At 35.4% G+C, this 22,223-nt stretch overlaps 1 protein-coding gene across 1 annotated transcript; it reads right to left on the bottom strand.

Moving 5' to 3' along the window:
• Positions 1-6,328: 6,328 nt before the first annotated feature.
• LOC135121270 (uncharacterized) lies at positions 6,329-9,449 on the bottom strand. The gene is made up of 3 exons (XM_064045587.1): positions 8,610-9,449; positions 8,323-8,525; positions 6,329-6,416 (listed from the first exon to the last, which is right to left on the bottom strand). The coding sequence occupies exons 1-2, from the start codon at positions 9,447-9,449 to the stop codon at positions 8,493-8,495; spliced, it is 873 nt and encodes a 290-aa protein (XP_063901657.1). The 3' UTR covers positions 6,329-6,416; positions 8,323-8,492.
• Positions 9,450-22,223: the final 12,774 nt, after the last annotated feature.

Here is a 22,223-nt window from a genome sequence, read left to right as displayed (position 1 = left end):
AAAAATACAGTTTCTAGCTAAAATTTGATGGTTTCGTTGCACTTTCCGAGCCCGTAGGGTATCTGAGTGGCTTAAAAGTACAAGAAAACACTTCAAAAGTGACGTTTCTGAAGAATTTTAACAGTTTTCTTGTATCTACGAACGCCAGAATGCATAAAATTGACCTAAACGTCTCCTTTTCCTATTCTGAGTCGATTCTGCATGCTTTAAGTGTGTTTGGTGGCTCAGAACCATCAAAAAACGTTGAAATATAGTTCAAATTCAATAAAAATCGACAAAAATACAGTTTCTAGCTAAAATTTTATGGTTTCGTTGCACTTTCCGAGCCCATAGGGTATCTGAGTGGCTTAAAAGTACAAGAAAACACTTCAAAAGTGACGTTTCTGAAGAATTTTAACAGTTTTCTTGTATCTACGAACGCCAGAATGCATAAAATTGACCTAAACGTCTCCTTTTCTTATTCTGAGTCGATTCTGCATGCTTTAAGTGTGTTTGGTGGCCCAGAACCATCAAAAAACGTTGAAATATAGTTCAAATTCAATAAAAATCGACAAAAATACAGTTTCTAGCTAAAATTTGATGGTTTCGTTGCACTTTCCGAGCCCGTAGGGTATCTGAGTGGCTTAAAAGTACAAGAAAACACTTCAAAAGTGACGTTTCTGAAGAATTTTAACAGTTTTCTTGTATCTACGAACGCCAGAATGCATAAAATTGACCTAAACGTCTCCTTTTCCTATTCTGAGTCGATTCTGCATGCTTTAAGTGTGTTTGGTGGCTCAGAACCATCAAAAAACGTTGAAATATAGTTCAAATTCAATAAAAATCGACAAAAATACAGTTTCTAGCTAAAATTTGATGGTTTCGTTGCACTTTCCGAGCCCGTAGGGTATCTGAGTGGCTTAAAAGTACAAGAAAACACTTCAAAAGTGACGTTTCTGAAGAATTTTAACAGTTTTCTTGTATCTACGAACGCCAGAATGCATAAAATTGACCTAAACGTCTCCTTTTCCTATTCTGAGTCGATTCTGCATGCTTTAAGTGTGTTTGGTGGCTCAGAACCATTAAAAAACGTTGAAATATAGTTCAAATTCAATAAAAATCGACAAAAATACAGTTTCTAGCTAAAATTTGATGGTTTCGTTGCACTTTCCGAGCCCGTAGGGTATCTGAGTGGCTTAAAAAGTACAAGAAAACACTTCAAAAGTGATGTTTCTGAAGAATTTTAACAGTTTTCTTGTATCTACGAACGCCAGAATGCATAAAATTGACCTAAACGTCTCCTTTTCCTATTCTGAGTCGATTCTGCATGCTTTAAGTGTGTTTGGTGGCTCAGAACCATCAAAAAACGTTGAAATATAGTTCAAATTCAATAAAAATCGACAAAAATACAGTTTCTAGCTAAAATTTGATGGTTTCGTTGCACTTTCCGAGCCCGTAGGGTATCTGAGTGGCTTAAAAGTACAAGAAAACACTTCAAAAGTGACGTTTCTGAAGAATTTTAACAGTTTTCTTGTATCTACGAACGCCAGAATGCATAAAATTGACCTAAACGTCTCCTTTTCCTATTCTGAGTCGATTCTGCATGCTTTAAGTGTGTTTGGTGGCTCAGAACCATCAAAAAACGTTGAAATATAGTTCAAATTCAATAAAAATCGACAAAAATACAGTTTCTAGCTAAAATTTGATGGTTTCGTTGCACTTTCCGAGCCCGTAGGTTATCTGAGTGGCTTAAAAGTACAAGAAAACACTTCAAAAGTGACGTTTCTGAAGAATTTTAACAGTTTTCTTGTATCTACGAACGCCAGAATGCATAAAATTGACCTAAACGTCTCCTTTTCCTATTCTGAGTCGATTCTGCATGCTTTAAGTGTGTTTGGTGGCTAAGAACCATCAAAAAACGTTGAAATATAGTTCAAATTCAATAAAAATCGACAAAAATACAGTTTCTAGCTTAAATTTGATGGTTTCGTTGCACTTTCCGAGCCCGTAGGGTATCTGAGTGGCTTAAAAGTACAAGAAAACACTTCAAAAGTGACGTTTCTGAAGAATTTTAACAGTTTTCTTGTATCTACGAACGCCAGAATGCATAAAATTGACCTAAACGTCTCCTTTTCCTATTCTGAGTCGATTCTGCATGCTTTAAGTGTGTTTGGTGGCTCAGAACCATCAAAAAACGTTGAAATATAGTTCAAATTCAATAAAAATCGACAAAAATACATTTTCTAGCTAAAATTTGATGGTTTCGTTGCACTTTCCGAGCCCGTAGGGTATCTGAGTGGCTTAAAAGTACAAGAAAACACTTCAAAAGTGACGTTTCTGAAGAATTTTTAACAGTTTTCTTGTATCTACGAACGCCAGAATGCATAAAATTGACCTAAACGTCTCCTTTTCCTATTCTGAGTCGATTCTGCATGCTTTAAGTGTGTTTGGTGGCTCAGAACCATCAAAAAACATTGAAATATAGTTCAAGTTCAAAAAAAATCGACAAAAATACAGTTTCTAGCTAAAATTTGATGGTTTCGTTGCACTTTCCGAGCCCGTAGGGTATCTGAGTTGATTAAAAGTACAAGAAAACACTTCAAAAGTGACGTTTCTGAAGAATTTTAACAGTTTTCTTGTATCTACGAAAGCCAGAATGCATAAAGTTGACCTAAACGTCTCCTTTTCCTATTCTGAGTCGATTCTGCATGCTTTAAGTGTGTTTGGTGGCTCAGAACCATCAAAAAACGTTGAAATATAGTTCAAATTCAATAAAAATCGACAAAAATACAGTTTCTAGCTAAAATTTGATGGTTTCGTTGCACTTTCCGAGCCCGTAGGGTACCTGAGTGGCTTAAAAGTACAAGAAAACACTTTAAAAGTGACGTTTCTGAATAATTTTAACAGTTTCCTTGTATCTACGAACGCCAGAATGCATAAAATTGACCTAAACGTCTCCTTTTCCTATTCTGAGTCGATTCTGCATGCTTTAAGTGTGTTTGGTGGCTAAGAACCATCAAAAAACTTTGAAATATAGTTCAAATTCAATAAAAATCGACAAAAATACAGTTTCTAGCTTAAATTTGATGGTTTCGTTGCACTTTCCGAGCCCGTAGGGTTTCTGAGTGGCTTAAAATTACAAGAAAACACTTCAAAAGTGACGTTTCTGAAGAATTTTAACAGTTTTCTTGTATCTACGAACGCCAGAATGCATAAAATTAACCTAAACGTCTCCTTTTCCTATTCTGAGTCGATTCTGCATGCTTTAAGTGTGTTTGGTGGCTCAGAACCATCAAAAAACGTTGAAATATAGTTCAAATTCAATAAAAATCGACAAAAATACAGTTTCTAGCTAAAATTTGATGGTTTCGTTGCACTTTCCGAGCCCGTAGGGTATCTGAGTGGCTTAAAAGTACAAGAAAACACTTCAAAAGTGACGTTTCTGAAGAATTTTAACAGTTTTCTTGTATCTACGAACGCCAGAATGCATAAAATTGACCTAAACGTCTCCTTTTCCTATTCTGAGTCGATTCTGCATGCTTTAAGTGTGTTTGGTGGCTCAGAACCATCAAAAAACGTTGAAATATAGTTCAAATTCAATAAAAATCGACAAAAATACAGTTTCTAGCTAAAATTTTATGGTTTCGTTGCACTTTCCGAGCCCATAGGGTATCTGAGTGGCTTAAAAGTACAAGAAAACACTTCAAAAGTGACGTTTCTGAAGAATTTTAACAGTTTTCTTGTATCTACGAACGCCAGAATGCATAAAATTGACCTAAACGTCTCCTTTTCTTATTCTGAGTCGATTCTGCATGCTTTAAGTGTGTTTGGTGGCCCAGAACCATCAAAAAACGTTGAAATATAGTTCAAATTCAATAAAAATCGACAAAAATACAGTTTCTAGCTAAAATTTGATGGTTTCGTTGCACTTTCCGAGCCCGTAGGGTATCTGAGTGGCTTAAAAGTACAAGAAAACACTTCAAAAGTGACGTTTCTGAAGAATTTTAACAGTTTTCTTGTATCTACGAACGCCAGAATGCATAAAATTGCCCTAAACGTCTCCTTTTCCTATTCTGAGTCGATTCTGCATGCTTTAAGTGTGTTTGGTGGCTCAGAACCATCAAAAAACGTTGAAATATAGTTCAAATTCAATAAAAATCGACAAAAATACAGTTTCTAGCTAAAATTTGATGGTTTCGTTGCACTTTCCGAGCCCGTAGGGTATCTGAGTGGCTTAAAAGTACAAGAAAACACTTCAAAAGTGACGTTTCTGAAGAATTTTAACAGTTTTCTTGTATCTACGAACGCCAGAATGCATAAAATTGACCTAAACGTCTCCTTTTCCTATTCTGAGTCGATTCTGCATGCTTTAAGTGTGTTTGGTGGCTCAGAACCATCAAAAAACGTTGAAATATAGTTCAAATTCAATAAAAATCGACAAAAATACAGTTTCTAGCTAAAATTTGATGGTTTCGTTGCACTTTCCGAGCCCGTAGGGTATCTGAGTGGCTTAAAAGTACAAGAAAACACTTCAAAAGTGATGTTTCTGAAGAATTTTAACAGTTTTCTTGTATCTACGAACGCCAGAATGCATAAAATTGACCTAAACGTCTCCTTTTCCTATTCTGAGTCGATTCTGCATGCTTTAAGTGTGTTTGGTGGCTCAGAACCATCAAAAAACGTTGAAATATAGTTCAAATTCAATAAAAATCGACAAAAATACAGTTTCTAGCTAAAATTTGATGGTTTCGTTGCACTTTCCGAGCCCGTAGGGTATCTGAGTGGCTTAAAAGTACAAGAAAACACTTCAAAAGTGACGTTTCTGAAGAATTTTAACAGTTTTCTTGTATCTACGAACGCCAGAATGCATAAAATTGACCTAAACGTCTCCTTTTCCTATTCTGAGTCGATTCTGCATGCTTTAAGTGTGTTTGGTGGCTCAGAACCATCAAAAAACATTGAAATATAGTTCAAGTTCAAAAAAAATCGACAAAAATACAGTTTCTAGCTAAAATTTGATGGTTTCGTTGCACTTTCCGAGCCCGTAGGATATCTGAGTTGATTAAAAGTACAAGAAAACACTTCAAAAGTGACGTTTCTGAAGAATTTTAACAGTTTTCTTGTATCTACGAAAGCCAGAATGCATAAAGTTGACCTAAACGTCTCCTTTTCCTATTCTGAGTCGATTCTGCATGCTTTAAGTGTGTTTGGTGGCTCAGAACCATCAAAAAACGTTGAAATATAGTTCAAATTCAATAAAAATCGACAAAAATACAGTTTCTAGCTAAAATTTGATGGTTTCGTTGCACTTTCCGAGCCCGTAGGGTACCTGAGTGGCTTAAAAGTACAAGAAAACACTTTAAAAGTGACGTTTCTGAATAATTTTAACAGTTTTCTTGTATCTACGAACGCCAGAATGCATAAAATTGACCTAAACGTCTCCTTTTCCTATTCTGAGTCGATTCTATAATAATAATAATAATAATATATATATTTGGTCTCCACAGATACATATATGTATAACAGTATATAAGACAAGTCAAAAAGAAAAAAATACAAACAAAGAAACACTAAAACTAAAAATTAAAAACTAAACATTTAACAAGCAAAATAACAAAAAGACAAAATGATATTGTCAACATGCCATCAACCTTGAAAAAATTCACCTAGGGAATAATAACATTTATCTGTTAAAAATACTTTTAAATTTTTCCTAAATGATGATATTAACTGACAATTTTGAATATTCACTGGCAAGTAATTGAAAATTCTAACTCCCATACAATCAGTTGCTAACACACCAACATTACAACGTTTAAACGGAACATGAATCTGATGTTTTTGTCGGGTATTTACTTTATGTACGTTATGGACATACGTTAGATTATGTCGGTTTTTATAAATGTGAACACTCATTTCAAATATGTATAATGACGGAAGAGTCAATATATTTAATTTTTTAAAAAGGCTTTTGCAGCTTGTATGTTTACTTGCACCGGCAATTGTTCTGATGGCACGTTTTTGACTAATAAACACATTGGCTGCGCTTGGTGACCCACCCCATAAACAAATACCATACCTAATTCTGGATTCCACATGAGCATGGTATATATTAACTAATTGATCAATATTTAAAATTATCTTTAAATTTCTTAGAAGATAACACAGTGAGTTTAATTTTGGAACCAGTATTTTGGCATGTGACTTAAAGTTGAGGTTTGTATCTACCATAAGACCTAGAAATTTTATGGTGTCGACAGTGTTATGCTGTAGATTTGAACATTTGAGATCTATATACTTACAGGTGTTTTGGCGATTACGAAATCTTATAACTTGTGTTTTTTCAGAGTTTATATAAATGTTGTTGGTGGAAAACCAGGATTGGAGATTCGTCATTAAAATATTAACCTCTCTTTCTAATTGAACTTCATTGCGATCTGAAATTATAATCGACGTGTCATCAGCATATAAAACAGGTGATACATTTTTAAAGATGCTTTCAATGTCGTTTACGTAAAGAAGGAAGAGAATGGGTCCCAGAACTGATCCCTGGGGCACACCTACATCTATGTCAATTATGTTAGAACTGATTTGATTTTTAAAATTTTCTTTATTGGTATTCGGAATTACAACGTACTGATGCCTGTTCTCGAGGTAGGATACTACCCAATCCAAGCTATTACCTCTACATCCATAAGAGAATAATTTGGTTATCAACAGATTATGATTTACGCAGTCGAATGCCCTGCTGAGATCACAAAAGATCCCAACAGGACACTCTCCCGCCTCTATTTTTGAAACAACATTGTTATACAAATCAATCATGGCAGTATTTGTGGAAAGATTATTACGAAAACCATGCTGGTATTTACTAAGTACATTATGATTGTCTAAAAATTTTTGTAAGCGACACAAAAATGCTTGTTCAAAAATTTTTGAAAAACTAGAGCTAATTGCAACAGGACGGTAGTTCTCCATGCAAGCCTTATCTTTTTTCTTATGTATGGGAATAATTTTTGATGTTTTTAGTAATTCCGGGAACTGACCCTTTTCAAACGACAAATTTATAAGGTACGTTAGAGGAGTTATAATTGCAGAGAGTACTTTTTTAATTATGGCTGGCGGAATATCGTCTGGTCCGGCCGACCATTTAGGTTTTATTTTATTTTTCACAAGAGAAAGCAACTCTTCCTCCACATACGGATGAAGAAATAAAGTTTGATTAACACCATCAATATTATGACTATCGGCTGGTGTATTATTCCTCACTGAAATATTTTTTATGAGATCTTTAGGGGCTTGCTTGAAGAACTCGTTGAAGCTATCTGCAACTAAAGATGGATCATTTAAAAGAGTATCTTTTACTGAAATTTCGATGTTATTAGAGATCTCTGGTTCGTTGTGTGTTAATTCTGAAATAATTTTCCATAAAGTTTTGTTAGGGTTATCGGATGTAAAAATTTTGTTTTGAAAAAATCTCCTTTTACTATTTCTAACCAATTTTAAATGAATAAGTTTAGCTTGTTTATAAATGCAGGATAGCTGAGGGTAGTTACTTTTCATAATGTACAGATCTTTTAGCTTAATACTTGATGTTAAAATTTCTGAGTTTATCCACCTCCTACTATACGTATCTGTCTTAGTTGTACGCATTTTAAGTGGGAATTGGTCCTCGAAATGACTCCGAAAGATTCCATAAAAGTAATCAAATGCATCATTTAAATCATTCAAACAGTACAAACCATCCCAATCTTGATTTACCAACCGACAGAGGAATTTTTGAATATCAGCATTTCTAAAAATTCTCTTTAACTCATAGACCTTATTATTTGTTTTAGGGGTAATTTTAAAAATATCAGTTTCATAATAAACTGTCCTGTGATCTGAAACAATATTGTCGAAAACATAACATGTTCCGTTCTCAATGTTAGTGAAAGCATGATCAATAATAGAAACAGTTGATTGAGTAACACGAGTTGGCCACCAGACTTTATCAGCTAACCCATACGATTTTAATAAACTACATAAGATGTCGTAATCATTACATTCTATAAACGAATTTATATTAAAATCACCGCACAAAATGATTTTATTGTAAGGTTTGAAAGTTGAATTTAGCGCATCGTTTAGATTGTCCATAAATGTCTTAAGATCTCCATCTGGAGATCTATAACAAGTTATTACAATAACTGAAGTGTTATTTTGTAAGAGTTTGACAGCACATAGTTCGATGTGTTTATCTACGCAGAACGCATTCAACGAAATTTTTTCCCAACACATGTCCATCTTTAACCAAATAGCGACACCTCCACCCCTCGAAGAGAGGCGATTATAGTGACTTACCAATTTAAATTCATCGATACTATTACTGTTTATCGAGGCCGAATTTGACCATGTTTCCGTCAGACAAAGAATTTTTACACTCCTGCATTTAGAAAGTTCAACCTCCAAAAGTCGGCTCTTGTTAGGATTCAGACTTTGAACATTTAATAACATGACTTCTGGAGCAAAAATTACTTCTGAGTAGGCTGATTCTTCTTCTTCCACTGAAAAAACTTATCAATGCATGCCCCTTTCGGCCATATGGTAGAGTCCATAGCCTTAGAAAAATTATAACTATACAAAGAAACCTTAAAAGACGAATACTGTAGAGGATGTTTTGATGGTAAGGTCTCACACAGCACTTCTTTGAACATCGGTTTCAAATAGCCGATTACGTCCGCTTCTGTCGTAGATGGATGGAGTCGGTACACGTGCAGATCGATGAATTTCGGAACGGTCTGTAGCGTTGCCACCCCATTTGCGTTTTCTTCACTTTCGCCTACTATCACCCGTTGCCTCTTACGTGAATTCCGGTGTTTGCTAGTTTGCCATTCGTCCTGCTTAGGGACCACGCTTGTATCATTTTGCCCTCTTTCATCTGGTTTGGTTGATTCGTTGACGGAATTCATGTCAGTATTATTATTTACATTCAAACTGATTGATTTCGAAGTTTTTGCACTATCATTTTGTTTGTTCTTCTTAACGTTTTTGTGGAGAGACTGATGTTTTATATCTCTCTTCTCCAAGGCTGGAGCACCCTGATTATCTATGTTGTTATCACCTTTTTTAGCACCGTCACTTTCTCTAAGAGATCTTATTTGTTCCCTCAGTTCATTAATTAAAATGTCTTTTTGCTTCACAATGTAATTAAATATAGCAACATCTATTTTTTTCTCTTGTCCAGCTATGGCATTTACGGCATCAAAGAAAGCGTCGTCCTCATCTGCGCTGAGTGCGACAGCGTCGCAACAAACAAGGATTTTATTTTCAACATCCACATGTCTTACAGACGGCACCAACTTAGCACAACTTGAATGATATACATTACTACAGTTCACACACTTAATGGCTGTCACTACTTTTGATTTGCACTTTTTGCAGACTGAGAAGTTAGAAGTACCTGACGAGCAGCCTGTCGCCGTCGCCATCTTTTTTTTCTGCATGCTTTAAGTGTGTTTGGTGGCTAAGAACCATCAAAAAACTTTGAAATATAGTTCAAATTCAATAAACATCGACAAAAATACAGTTTCTAGCTTAAATTTGATGGTTTCGTTGCACTTTCCGAGCCCGTAGGGTTTCTGAGTGGCTTAAAATTACAAGAAAACACTTCAAAAGTGACGTTTCTGAAGAATTTTAACAGTTTTCTTGTATCTACGAACGCCAGAATGCATAAAATTAACCTAAACGTCTCCTTTTCCTATTCTGAGTCGATTCTGCATGCTTTAAGTGTGTTTGGTGGCTCAGAACCATCAAAAAACGTTGAAATATAGTTCAAATTCAATAAAAATCGACAAAAATACAGTTTCTAGCTAAAATTTGATGGTTTCGTTGCACTTTCCGAGCCCGTAGGGTATCTGAGTGGCTTAAAAAGTACAAGAAAACACTTCAAAAGTGATGTTTCTGAAGAATTTTAACAGTTTTCTTGTATCTACGAACGCCAGAATGCATAAAATTGACCTAAACGTCTCCTTTTCCTATTCTGAGTCGATTCTGCATGCTTTAAGTGTGTTTGGTGGCTCAGAACCATCAAAAAACGTTGAAATATAGTTCAAATTCAATAAAAATCGACAAAAATACAGTTTCTAGCTAAAATTTGATGGTTTCGTTGCACTTTCCGAGCCCGTAGGGTATCTGAGTGGCTTAAAAGTACAAGAAAACACTTCAAAAGTGACGTTTCTGAAGAATTTTAACAGTTTTCTTGTATCTACGAACGCCAGAATGCATAAAATTGACCTAAACGTCTCCTTTTCCTCCTATTCTGAGTCGATTCGGCATGCTTTAAGTGTGTTTGGTGGCTCAGAACCATCAAAAAACGTTGAAATATAGTTCAAATTCAATAAAAATCGACAAAAATACAGTTTCTAGCTAAAATTTGATGGTTTCGTTGCACTTTCCGAGCCCGTAGGTTATCTGAGTGGCTTAAAAGTACAAGAAAACACTTCAAAAGTGACGTTTCTGAAGAATTTTAACAGTTTTCTTGTATCTACGAACGCCAGAATGCATAAAATTGACCTAAACGTCTCCTTTTCCTATTCTGAGTCGATTCTGCATGCTTTAAGTGTGTTTGGTGGCTCAGAACCATCAAAAAACGTTGAAATATAGTTCAAATTCAATAAAAATCGACAAAAATACAGTTTCTAGCTAAAATTTGATGGTTTCGTTGCACTTTCCGAGCCCGTAGGGTATCTGAGTGGCTTAAAAGTACAAGAAAACACTTCAAAAGTGACGTTTCTGAAGAATTTTAACAGTTTTCTTGTATCTACGAACGCCAGAATGCATAAAATTGACCTAAACGTCTCCTTTTCCTATTCTGAGTCGATTCTGCATGCTTTAAGTGTGTTTGGAGGCTCAGAACCATCAAAAAACGTTGAAATATAGTTCAAATTCAATAAAAATCGACAAAAATACAGTTTCTAGCTAAAATTTGATGGTTTCGTTGCACTTTCCGAGCCCGTAGGGTATCTGAGTGGCTTAAAAGTACAAGAAAATACTTCAAAAGTGACGTTTCTGATGAATTTTAACAGTTTTCTTGTATCTACGAACGCCAGAATGCATAAAATTGACCTAAACGTCTCCTTTTCCAATTCTGAGTCGATTCTGCATGCTTTAAGTGTGTTTGGTGGCTCAGAACCATCAAAAAACGTTGAAATATAGTTCAAATTCAATAAAAATCGACAAAAATACAGTTTCTAGCTAAAATTTGATGGTTTCGTTGCACTTTCCGAGCCCGTAGGGTATCTGAGTGGCTTAAAAGTACAAGAAAACACTTCAAAAGTGACGTTTCTGAAGAATTTTTAACAGTTTTCTTGTATCTACGAACGCCAGAATGCATAAAATTGACCTAAACGTCTCCTTTTCCTATTCTGAGTCGATTCTGCATGCTTTAAGTGTGTTTGGTGGCTCAGAACCATCAAAAAACATTGAAATATAGTTCAAGTTCAATAAAAATCGACAAAAATACAGTTTCTAGCTAAAATTTGATGGTTTCGTTGCACTTTCCGAGCCCGTAGGGTATCTGAGTTGATTAAAAGTACAAGAAAACACTTCAAAAGTGACGTTTCTGAAGAATTTTAACAGTTTTCTTGTATCTACGAAAGCCAGAATGCATAAAGTTGACCTAAACGTCTCCTTTTCCTATTCTGAGTCGATTCTGCATGCTTTAAGTGTGTTTGGTGGCTCAGAACCATCAAAAAACGTTGAAATATAGTTCAAATTCAATAAAAATCGACAAAAATACAGTTTCTAGCTAAAATTTGATGGTTTCGTTGCACTTTCCGAGCCCGTAGGGTACCTGAGTGGCTTAAAAGTACAAGAAAACACTTTAAAAGTGACGTTTCTGAATAATTTTAACAGTTTTCTTGTATCTACGAACGCCAGAATGCATAAAATTGACCTAAACGTCTCCTTTTCCTATTCTGAGTCGATTCTGCATGCTTTAAGTGTGTTTGGTGGCTAAGAACCATCAAAAAACTTTGAAATATAGTTCAAATTCAATAAAAATCGACAAAAATACAGTTTCTAGCTTAAATTTGATGGTTTCGTTGCACTTTCCGAGCCCGTAGGGTTTCTGAGTGGCTTAAAATTACAAGAAAACACTTCAAAAGTGACGTTTCTGAAGAATTTTAACAGTTTTCTTGTATCTACGAACGCCAGAATGCATAAAATTAACCTAAACGTCTCCTTTTCCTATTCTGAGTCGATTCTGCATGCTTTAAGTGTGTTTGGTGGCTCAGAACCATCAAAAAACGTTGAAATATAGTTCAAATTCAATAAAAATCGACAAAAATACAGTTTCTAGCTAAAATTTGATGGTTTCGTTGCACTTTCCGAGCCCGTAGGGTATCTGAGTGGCTTAAAAGTACAAGAAAACACTTCAAAAGTGACGTTTCTGAAGAATTTTAACAGTTTTCTTGTATCTACGAACGCCAGAATGCATAAAATTGACCTAAACGTCTCCTTTTCCTATTTTGAGTCGATTCTGCATGCTTTAAGTGTGTTTGGTGGCTCAGAACCATCAAAAAACGTTGAAATATAGTTCAAATTCAATAAAAATCGACAAAAATACAGTTTCTAGCTAAAATTTTATGGTTTCGTTGCACTTTCCGAGCCCATAGGGTATCTGAGTGGCTTAAAAGTACAAGAAAACACTTCAAAAGTGACGTTTCTGAAGAATTTTAACAGTTTTCTTGTATCTACGAACGCCAGAATGCATAAAATTGACCTAAACGTCTCCTTTTCTTATTCTGAGTCGATTCTGCATGCTTTAAGTGTGTTTGGTGGCCCAGAACCATCAAAAAACGTTGAAATATAGTTCAAATTCAATAAAAATCGACAAAAATACAGTTTCTAGCTAAAATTTGATGGTTTCGTTGCACTTTCCGAGCCCGTAGGGTATCTGAGTGGCTTAAAAGTACAAGAAAACACTTCAAAAGTGACGTTTCTGAAGAATTTTAACAGTTTTCTTGTATCTACGAACGCCAGAATGCATAAAATTGACCTAAACGTCTCCTTTTCCTATTCTGAGTCGATTCTGCATGCTTTAAGTGTGTTTGGTGGCTCAGAACCATCAAAAAACGTTGAAATATAGTTCAAATTCAATAAAAATCGACAAAAATACAGTTTCTAGCTAAAATTTGATGGTTTCGTTGCACTTTCCGAGCCCGTAGGGTATCTGAGTGGCTTAAAAGTACAAGAAAACACTTCAAAAGTGACGTTTCTGAAGAATTTTAACAGTTTTCTTGTATCTACGAACGCCAGAATGCATAAAATTGACCTAAACGTCTCCTTTTCCTATTCTGAGTCGATTCTGCATGCTTTAAGTGTGTTTGGTGGCTCAGAACCATCAAAAAACGTTGAAATATAGTTCAAATTCAATAAAAATCGACAAAAATACAGTTTCTAGCTAAAATTTGATGGTTTCGTTGCACTTTCCGAGCCCGTAGGGTATCTGAGTGGCTTAAAAGTACAAGAAAACACTTCAAAAGTGATGTTTCTGAAGAATTTTAACAGTTTTCTTGTATCTACGAACGCCAGAATGCATAAAATTGACCTAAACGTCTCCTTTTCCTATTCTGAGTCGATTCTGCATGCTTTAAGTGTGTTTGGTGGCTCAGAACCATCAAAAAACGTTGAAATATAGTTCAAATTCAATAAAAATCGACAAAAATACAGTTTCTAGCTAAAATTTGATGGTTTCGTTGCACTTTCCGAGCCCGTAGGGTATCTGAGTGGCTTAAAAGTACAAGAAAACACTTCAAAAGTGACGTTTCTGAAGAATTTTAACAGTTTTCTTGTATCTACGAACGCCAGAATGCATAAAATTGACCTAAACGTCTCCTTTTCCTATTCTGAGTCGATTCTGCATGCTTTAAGTGTGTTTGGTGGCTCAGAACCATCAAAAAACGTTGAAATATAGTTCAAATTCAATAAAAATCGACAAAAATACAGTTTCTAGCTAAAATTTGATGGTTTCGTTGCACTTTCCGAGCCCGTAGGTTATCTGAGTGGCTTAAAAGTACAAGAAAACACTTCAAAAGTGACGTTTCTGAAGAATTTTAACAGTTTTCTTGTATCTACGAACGCCAGAATGCATAAAATTGACCTAAACGTCTCCTTTTCCTATTCTGAGTCGATTCTGCATGCTTTAAGTGTGTTTGGTGGCTAAGAACCATCAAAAAACGTTGAAATATAGTTCAAATTCAATAAAAATCGACAAAAATACAGTTTCTAGCTTAAATTTGATGGTTTCGTTGCACTTTCCGAGCCCGTAGGGTATCTGAGTGGCTTAAAAGTACAAGAAAACACTTCAAAAGTGACGTTTCTGAAGAATTTTAACAGTTTTCTTGTATCTACGAACGCCAGAATGCATAAAATTGACCTAAACGTCTCCTTTTCCTATTCTGAGTCGATTCTGCATGCTTTAAGTGTGTTTGGTGGCTCAGAACCATCAAAAAACGTTGAAATATAGTTCAAATTCAATAAAAATCGACAAAAATACATTTTCTAGCTAAAATTTGATGGTTTCGTTGCACTTTCCGAGACCGTAGGGTATCTGAGTGGCTTAAAAGTACAAGAAAACACTTCAAAAGTGACGTTTCTGTAGAATTTTAACAGTTTTCTTGTATCTACGAACGCCAGAATGCATAAAATTGACCTAAACGTCTCCTTTTCTATTCTGAGTCGATTCTGCATGCTTTAAGTGTGTTTGGTGGCTCAGAACCATCAAAAAACGTTGAAATATAGTTCAAATTCAATAAAAATCGACAAAAATACAGTTCCTAGCTAAAATTTGATGGTTTCGTTGCACTTTCCGAGCCCGTAGGGTATCTGAGTGGCTTAAAAGTACAAGAAAACACTTCAAAAGTGACGTTTCTGAAGAATTTTAACAGTTTTCTTGTATCTACGAACGCCAGAATGCATAAAATTGACCTAAACGTCTCCTTTTCCTATTCTGAGTCGATTCTGCATGCTTTATGTGTGTTTGGTGGCTCAGAGCCATCAAAAAACGTTGAAATATAGTTCAAATTCAATAAAAATCGACAAAAATACAGTTTCTAGCTAAAATTTGATGGTTTCGTTGCACTTTCCGAGCCCGTAGGGTATCTGAGTGGCTTAAAAGGACAAGAAAACACTTCAAAAGTGACGTTTCTGAAGAATTTTAACAGTTTTCTTGTATCTACGAACGCCAGAATGCATAAAATTGACCTAAACGTCTCCTTTTCCTATTCTGAGTCGATTCTGCATGCTTTAAGTGTGTTTGGTGGCTCAGAACCATCAAAAAACGTTGAAATATAGTTCAAATTCAATAAAAATCGACAAAAATACAGTTTCTAGCTAAAATTTGATGGTTTCGTTGCACTTTCCGAGCCCGTAGGGTATCTGAGTGGCTTAAAAGTACAAGAAAACACTTCAAAAGTGACGTTTCTGAAGAATTTTAACAGTTTTCTTGTATCTACGAACGCCAGAATGCATAAAATTGACCTAAACGTCTCCTTTTCCTATTCTGAGTCGATTCTGCATGCTTTATGTGTGTTTGGTGGCTCAGAGCCATCAAAAAACGTTGAAATATAGTTCAAATTCAATAAAAATCGACAAAAATACAGTTTCTAGCTAAAATTTGATGGTTTCGTTGCACTTTCCGAGCCCGTAGGGTATCTGAGTGGCTTAAAAGGACAAGAAAACACTTCAAAAGTGACGTTTCTGAAGAATTTTAACAGTTTTCTTGTATCTACGAACGCCAGAATGCATAAAATTGACCTAAACGTCTCCTTTTCCTATTCTGAGTCGATTCTGCATGCTTTAAGTGTGTTTGGTGGCTCAGAACCATCAAAAAACGTTGAAATATAGTTCAAATTCAATAAAAATCGACAAAAATACAGTTTCTAGCTAAAATTTGATGGTTTCGTTGCACTTTCCGAGCCCGTAGGGTATCTGAGTGGCTTAAAAGTACAAGAAAACACTTCAAAAGTGACGTTTCTGAAGAATTTTAACAGTTTTCTTGTATCTACGAACGCCAGAATGCATAAAATTGACCTAAACGTCTCCTTTTCCTATTCTGAGTCGATTCTGCATGCTTTATGTGTGTTTGGTGGCTCAGAGCCATCAAAAAACGTTGAAATATAGTTCAAATTCAATAAAAATCGACAAAAATACAGTTTCTAGCTAAAATTTGATGGTTTCGTTGCACTTTCCGAGCCCGTAGGGTATCTGAGTGGCTTAAAAGTACAAGAAAACACTTCAAAAGTGACGTTTCTGAAGAATTTTAACAGTTTTCTTGTATCTACGAACGCCAGAATGCATAAAATTGACCTAAACGTCTCCTTTTCCTATTCTGAGTCGATTCTGCATGCTTTATGTGTGTTTGGTGGCTCAGAGCCATCAAAAAACGTTGAAATATAGTTCAAATTCAATAAAAATCGACAAAAATACAGTTTCTAGCTAAAATTTGATGGTTTCGTTGCACTTTCCGAGCCCGTAGGGTATCTGAGTGGCTTAAAAGTACAAGAAAACACTTCAAAAGTGACGTTTCTGAAGAATTTTAACAGTTTTCTTGTATCTACGAACGCCAGAATGCATAAAATTGACCTAAACGTCTCCTTTTCCTATTCTGAGTCGATTCTGCATGCTTTAAGTGTGTTTGGTGGCTCAGAACCATCAAAAAACGTTGAAATATAGTTCAAATTCAATAAAAATCGACAAAAATACAGTTTCTAGCTAAAATTTGATGGTTTCGTTGCACTTTCCGAGCCCGTTGGGTATCTGAGTGGCTTAAAAGTACAAGAAAACACTTCAAAAGTGACGTTTCTGAAGAATTTTAACAGTTTTCTTGTATCTACGAATGCCAGAATGCATAAAATTGACCTAAACGTCTCCTTTTCCTATTCTGAGTCGATTCTGCATGCTTTAAGTGTGTTTGGAGGCTCAGAACCATCAAAAAACGTTGAAATATAGTTCAAATTCAATAAAAATCGACAAAAATACAGTTTCTAGCTAAAATTTGATGGTTTCGTTGCACTTTCCGAGCCCGTAGGGTATCTGAGTGGCTTAAAAGTACAAGAAAACACTTCAAAAGTGACGTTTCTGATGAATTTTAACAGTTTTCTTGTATCTACGAACGCCAGAATGCATAAAATTGACCTAAAAGTCTCCTTTTCCTATTCTGAGTCGATTCTGCATGCTTTAAGTGTGTTTGGTGGCTCAGAACCATCAAAAAACCTTGAAATATGGTTCAAATTCAATAAAAATCGACAAAAATACAGTTTCTAGCTAAAATTTGATGGTTTCGTTGCACTTTCCGAGCCCGTAGGGTATCTGAGTGGCTTAAAAGTACAATAAAACACTTCAAAAGTGAAGTTTCTGAAGAATTTTAACAGTTTTCTTGTATCTACGAACGCCAGAATGCATAAAATTGACCTAAACGTCTCCTTTTCCTATTCTGAGTCGATTCTGCATGCTTTAAGTGTGTTTGGTGGCTCAGAATCATCAAAAAACGTTGAAATATAGTTCAAATTCAATAAAAATCGACAAAAATACAGTTTCTAGCTAAAATTTGATGGTTTCGTTGCACTTTCCGAGCCCGTAGGGTATCTGAGTGGCTTAAAATTACAAGAAAACACTTCAAAAGTGACGTTTCTGAAGAATTTTTACAGTTTTCTTGTATCTACGAACGCCAGAACGCATAAAATTGACCTAAACGTCTCCTTTTCCTATTCTGAGTCGATTCTGCATGCTTTAAGTGTGTTTGGTGGCTCAGAACCATCAAAAATCGTTGAAATATAGTTCAAATTCAATAAAAATCGACAAAAATACAGTTTCTAGCTAAAATTTGATGGTTTCGTTGCACTTTCCGAGCCCGTAAGGTATCAGAGTGGCTTAAAAGTACAAGAAAACACTTCAAAAGTGACGTTTCTGAAGAATTTTAACAGTTTTCTTGTATCTACGAACGCCAGAATGCATAAAATTGACCTAAACGTCTCCTTTTCCTATTCTCAGTCGATTCTGCATGCTTTAAGTGTGTTTGGTGGCTCAGAACCATCAAAAAACGTTGAAATATAGTTCAAATTAAATAAAAATCGACAAAAATACAGTTTCTAGCTAAAATTTGATGGTTTCGTTGCACTTTCCGAGCCCGTAGGGTATCTGAGTGGCTTAAAAGTACAAGAAAACACTTCAAAAGTGACGTTTCTGAAGAATTTTAACAGTTTTCTTGTATCTACGAATGCCAGAATGCATAAAATTGACCTAAACGTCTCCTTTTCCTATTCTGAGTCGATTCTGCATGCTTTAAGTGTGTTTGGTGGCTCAGAACCATCAAAAAGCGTTGAAATATAGTTCAAATTCAATAAAAATCGACAAAAATACAGTTTCTAGCTAAAATTTGACGGTTTCGTTGCACTTTCCGAGCCCGTCGGGTATCTGAGTGGCTTAAAAGTACAAGAAAACACTTCAAAAGTGACGTTTCTGAAGAATTTTAACAGTTTTCTTGTATCTACGAACGCCAGAATGCATAAAATTGACCTAAACGTCTCCTTTTCCTATTCTGAGTCGATTCTGCATGCTTTAAGTGTGTTTGGTGGCTCAGAACCATCAAAAAACGTTGAAATATAGTTCAAATTCAATAAAAATCGACAAAAATACAGTTTCTAGCTAAAATTTGATGGTTTCGTTGCACTTTCTGAGCCCGTAGGGTATCTGAGTGGCTTAAAAGTACAAGAAAACACTTCAAAAGTGACGTTTCTGAAGAATTTTAACAGTTTTCTTGTATCTACGAACGCCAGAATGCATAAAATTGACCTAAACGTCTCCTTTTCCTATTCTGAGTCGATTCTGCATGCTTTAAGTGTGTTTGGTGGCTCAGAACCATCAAAAAACGTTGAAATATAGTTCAAATTCAATAAAAATCGACAAAAATACAGTTTCTAGCTAAAATTTGATGGTTTCGTTGCACTTTCCGAGCCCGTCGGGTATCTGAGTGGCTTAAAAGTACAAGAAAACACTTCAAAAGTGACGTTTCTGAAGAATTTAACAGTTTTCTTGTATCTACGAACGCCAGAATGCATAAAATTGACCTAAACGTCTCCTTTTCCTATTCTGAGTCGATTCTGCATGCTTTAAGTGTGTTTGGTGGCTCAGAACCATCAAAAAACGTTGAAATATAGTTCAAATTCAATAAAAATCGACAAAAATACAGTTTCTAGCTAAAATTTGATGGTTTCGTTGAACTTTCCGAGCCCGTAGGGTATCTGAGTGGCTTAAAAGTACAAGAAAACACTTCAAAAGTGACGTTTCTGAAGAATTTTAACAGTTTTCTTGTATCTACGAACGCCAGAATGCATAAAATTGACCTAAACGTCTCCTTTTCCTATTCTGAGTCGATTCTGCATGCTTTAAGTGTGTTTGGTGGCTCAGAACCATCAAAAAACGTTGAAATATAGTTCAAATTCAATAAAAATCGACAAAAATACAGTTTCTAGCTAAAATTTGATGGTTTCGTTGCACTTTCCGAGCCCGTAGGGTATCTGAGTGGCTTAAAAGTACAAGAAAACACTTCAAAAGTGACGTTTCTGAAGAATTTTAACAGTTTTCTTGTATCTACGAACGCCAGAATGCATCAAATTGACCTAAACGTCTCCTTTTCCTATTCTGAGTCGATTCTGCATGCTTTAAGTGTGTTTGGTGGCTCAGAACCATCAAAAAACATTGAAATATAGTTCAAATTCAATAAAAATCGACAAAAATACAGTTTCTAGCTAAAATTTGATGGTTTCGTTGCACTTTCCGAGCCCGTAGGGTATCTGAGTGGCTTAAAAGTACAAGAAAACACTTCAAAAGTGACGTTTCTGAAGAATTTTAACAGTTTTCTTGTATCTACGAACGCCAGAATGCATAAAATTGACCTAAACGTCTCCTTTTCCTATTCTGAGTCGATTCTGCATGCTTTAAGTGTGTTTGGTGGCTCAGAACCATCAAAAAACGTTGAAATATAGTTCAAATTCAATAAAAATCGACAAAAATACAGTTTCTAGCTAAAATTTGATGGTTTCGTTGCACTTTCCGAGCCCGTAGGGTATCTGAGTGGCTTAAAAGTACAAGAAAACACTTCAAAAGTGACTTTTCTGAAGAATTTTAACAGTTTTCTTGTATCTACGAACGCCAGAATGCATAAAATTGACCTAAACGTCTCCTTTTCCTATTCTGAGTCGATTCTGCATGCTTTAAGTGTGTTTGGTGGCTCAGAACCATCAAAAAACGTTGAAATATAGTTCAAATTCAATAAAAATCGACAAAAATACAGTTTCTAGCTAAAATTTGATGGTTTCGTTGCACTTTCCGAGCCCGTAGGGTATCTGAGTGGCTTAAAAGTACAAGAAAACACTTCAAAAGTGACGTTTCTGAAGAATTTTAACAGTTTTCTTGTATCTACGAACGCCAGAATGCATAAAATTGACCTAAACGTCTTCTTTTCCTATTCTGAGTCGATTCTGCATGCTTTAAGTGTGTTTGGTGGCTCAGAACCATCAAAAAACGTTGAAATATAGTTCAAATTCAATAAAAATCGACAAAAATACAGTTTCTAGCTAAAATTTGATGGTTTCGTTGCACTTTCCGAGCCCGTAGGGTATCTGAGTGGCTTAAAAGTACAAGAAAACACTTCAAAAGTGACGTTTCTGAAGAATTTTAACAGTTTTCTTGGATCTACGAACGCCAGAATGCATAAAATTGACCTAAACGTCTCCTTTTCCTATTCTGAGTCGATTCTGCATGCTTTAAGTGTGTTTGGTGGCTCAGAACCATCAAAAAACGTTGAAATATAGTTCAAATTCAATAAAAATCGGCAAAAATACAGTTTCTAGCTAAAATTTGATGGTTTCGTTGCACTTTCCGAGCCCGTAGGGTGTCTGAGTGGCTTAAGAGTACAAGAAAACACTTCAAAAGTGACGTTTCTGAAGAATTTTAACTGTTTTCTTGTATCTACGAACGCCAGAATGCATAAAATTGACCTAAACGTCTCCTTTTCCTATTCTGAGTCGATTCTGCATGCTTTAAGTGTGTTTGGTGGCTCAGAACCATCAAAAAACGTTGAAATATAGTTCAAATTCAATAAAAATCGACAAAAATACAGTTTCTAGCTAAAATTTGATGGTTTCGTTGCACTTTCCGAGCCCGCAGGGTATCTGAGTGGCTTAAAAGTACAAGAAAACACTTCAAAAGTGACGTTTCTGAAGAATTTTAACAGTTTTCTTGTATCTACGAACGCCAGAATGCATAAAATTGACCTAAACGTCTCCTTTTCCTATTCTGAGTCGATTCTGCATGCTTTAAGTGTGTTTGGTGGCTCAGAACCATCAAAAAACGTTGAAATATAGTTCAAATTCAATAAAAATCGACAAAAATACAGTTTCTAGCTAAAATTTGATGGTTTCGTTGCACTTTCCGAGCCCGTAGGGTATCTGAGTGGCTTAAAAGTACAAGAAAACACTTCAAAAGTGACGTTTCTGAAGAATTTTAACAGTTTTCTTGTATCTACGAACGCCAGAATGCATAAAATTGACCTAAACGTCTCCTTTTCCTATTCTGAGTCGATTCTGCATGCTTTAAGTGTGTTTGGTGGCTCAGAACCATCAAAAAACGTTGAAATATAGTTCAAATTCAATAAAAATCGGCAAAAATACAGTTTCTAGCTAAAATTTGATGGTTTCGTTGCACTTTCCGAGCCCGTAGGGTATCTGAGTGGCTTAAAAGTACAAGAAAACACTTCAAAAGTGACTTTTCTGAAGAATTTTAACAGTTTTCTTGTATCTACGAACGCCAGAATGCATAAAATTGACCTAAACGTCTCCTTTTCCTATTCTGAATCGATTCTGCATGCTTTAAGTGTGTTTGGTGGCTCAGAACCATCAAAAAATGTTGCAATATAGTTCAAATTCAATAAAAATCGACAAAAATACAGTTTCTAGCTAAAATTTGATGGTTTCGTTGCACTTTCCGAGCCCGTAGGGTATCTGAGTGGCTTAAAAGTACAAGAAAACACTTCAAAAGTGACGTTTCTGAAGAATTTTAACAGTTTTCTTGTATCTACGAACGCCAGAATGCATAAAATTGACCTAAACGTCTCCTTTTCCTATTCTGAGTCGATTCTGCATGCTTTAAGTGTGTTTGGTGGCTCAGAACCATCAAAAAACGTTGAAATATAGTTCAAATTC

The sequence above is a fragment of the Zophobas morio genome, unplaced genomic scaffold (assembly GCF_036711695.1).
Source record: "Zophobas morio isolate AGI-343-1 ecotype UQ-CSIRO unplaced genomic scaffold, CSIRO_AGI_Zmor_V1 ptg000545l, whole genome shotgun sequence".
NCBI lineage: Eukaryota > Metazoa > Arthropoda > Insecta > Coleoptera > Tenebrionidae > Zophobas > Zophobas morio.
The sequence above is the reverse complement of the archived record's forward strand: the minus strand, read 5'-3'. Positions and strand labels throughout refer to the sequence as shown.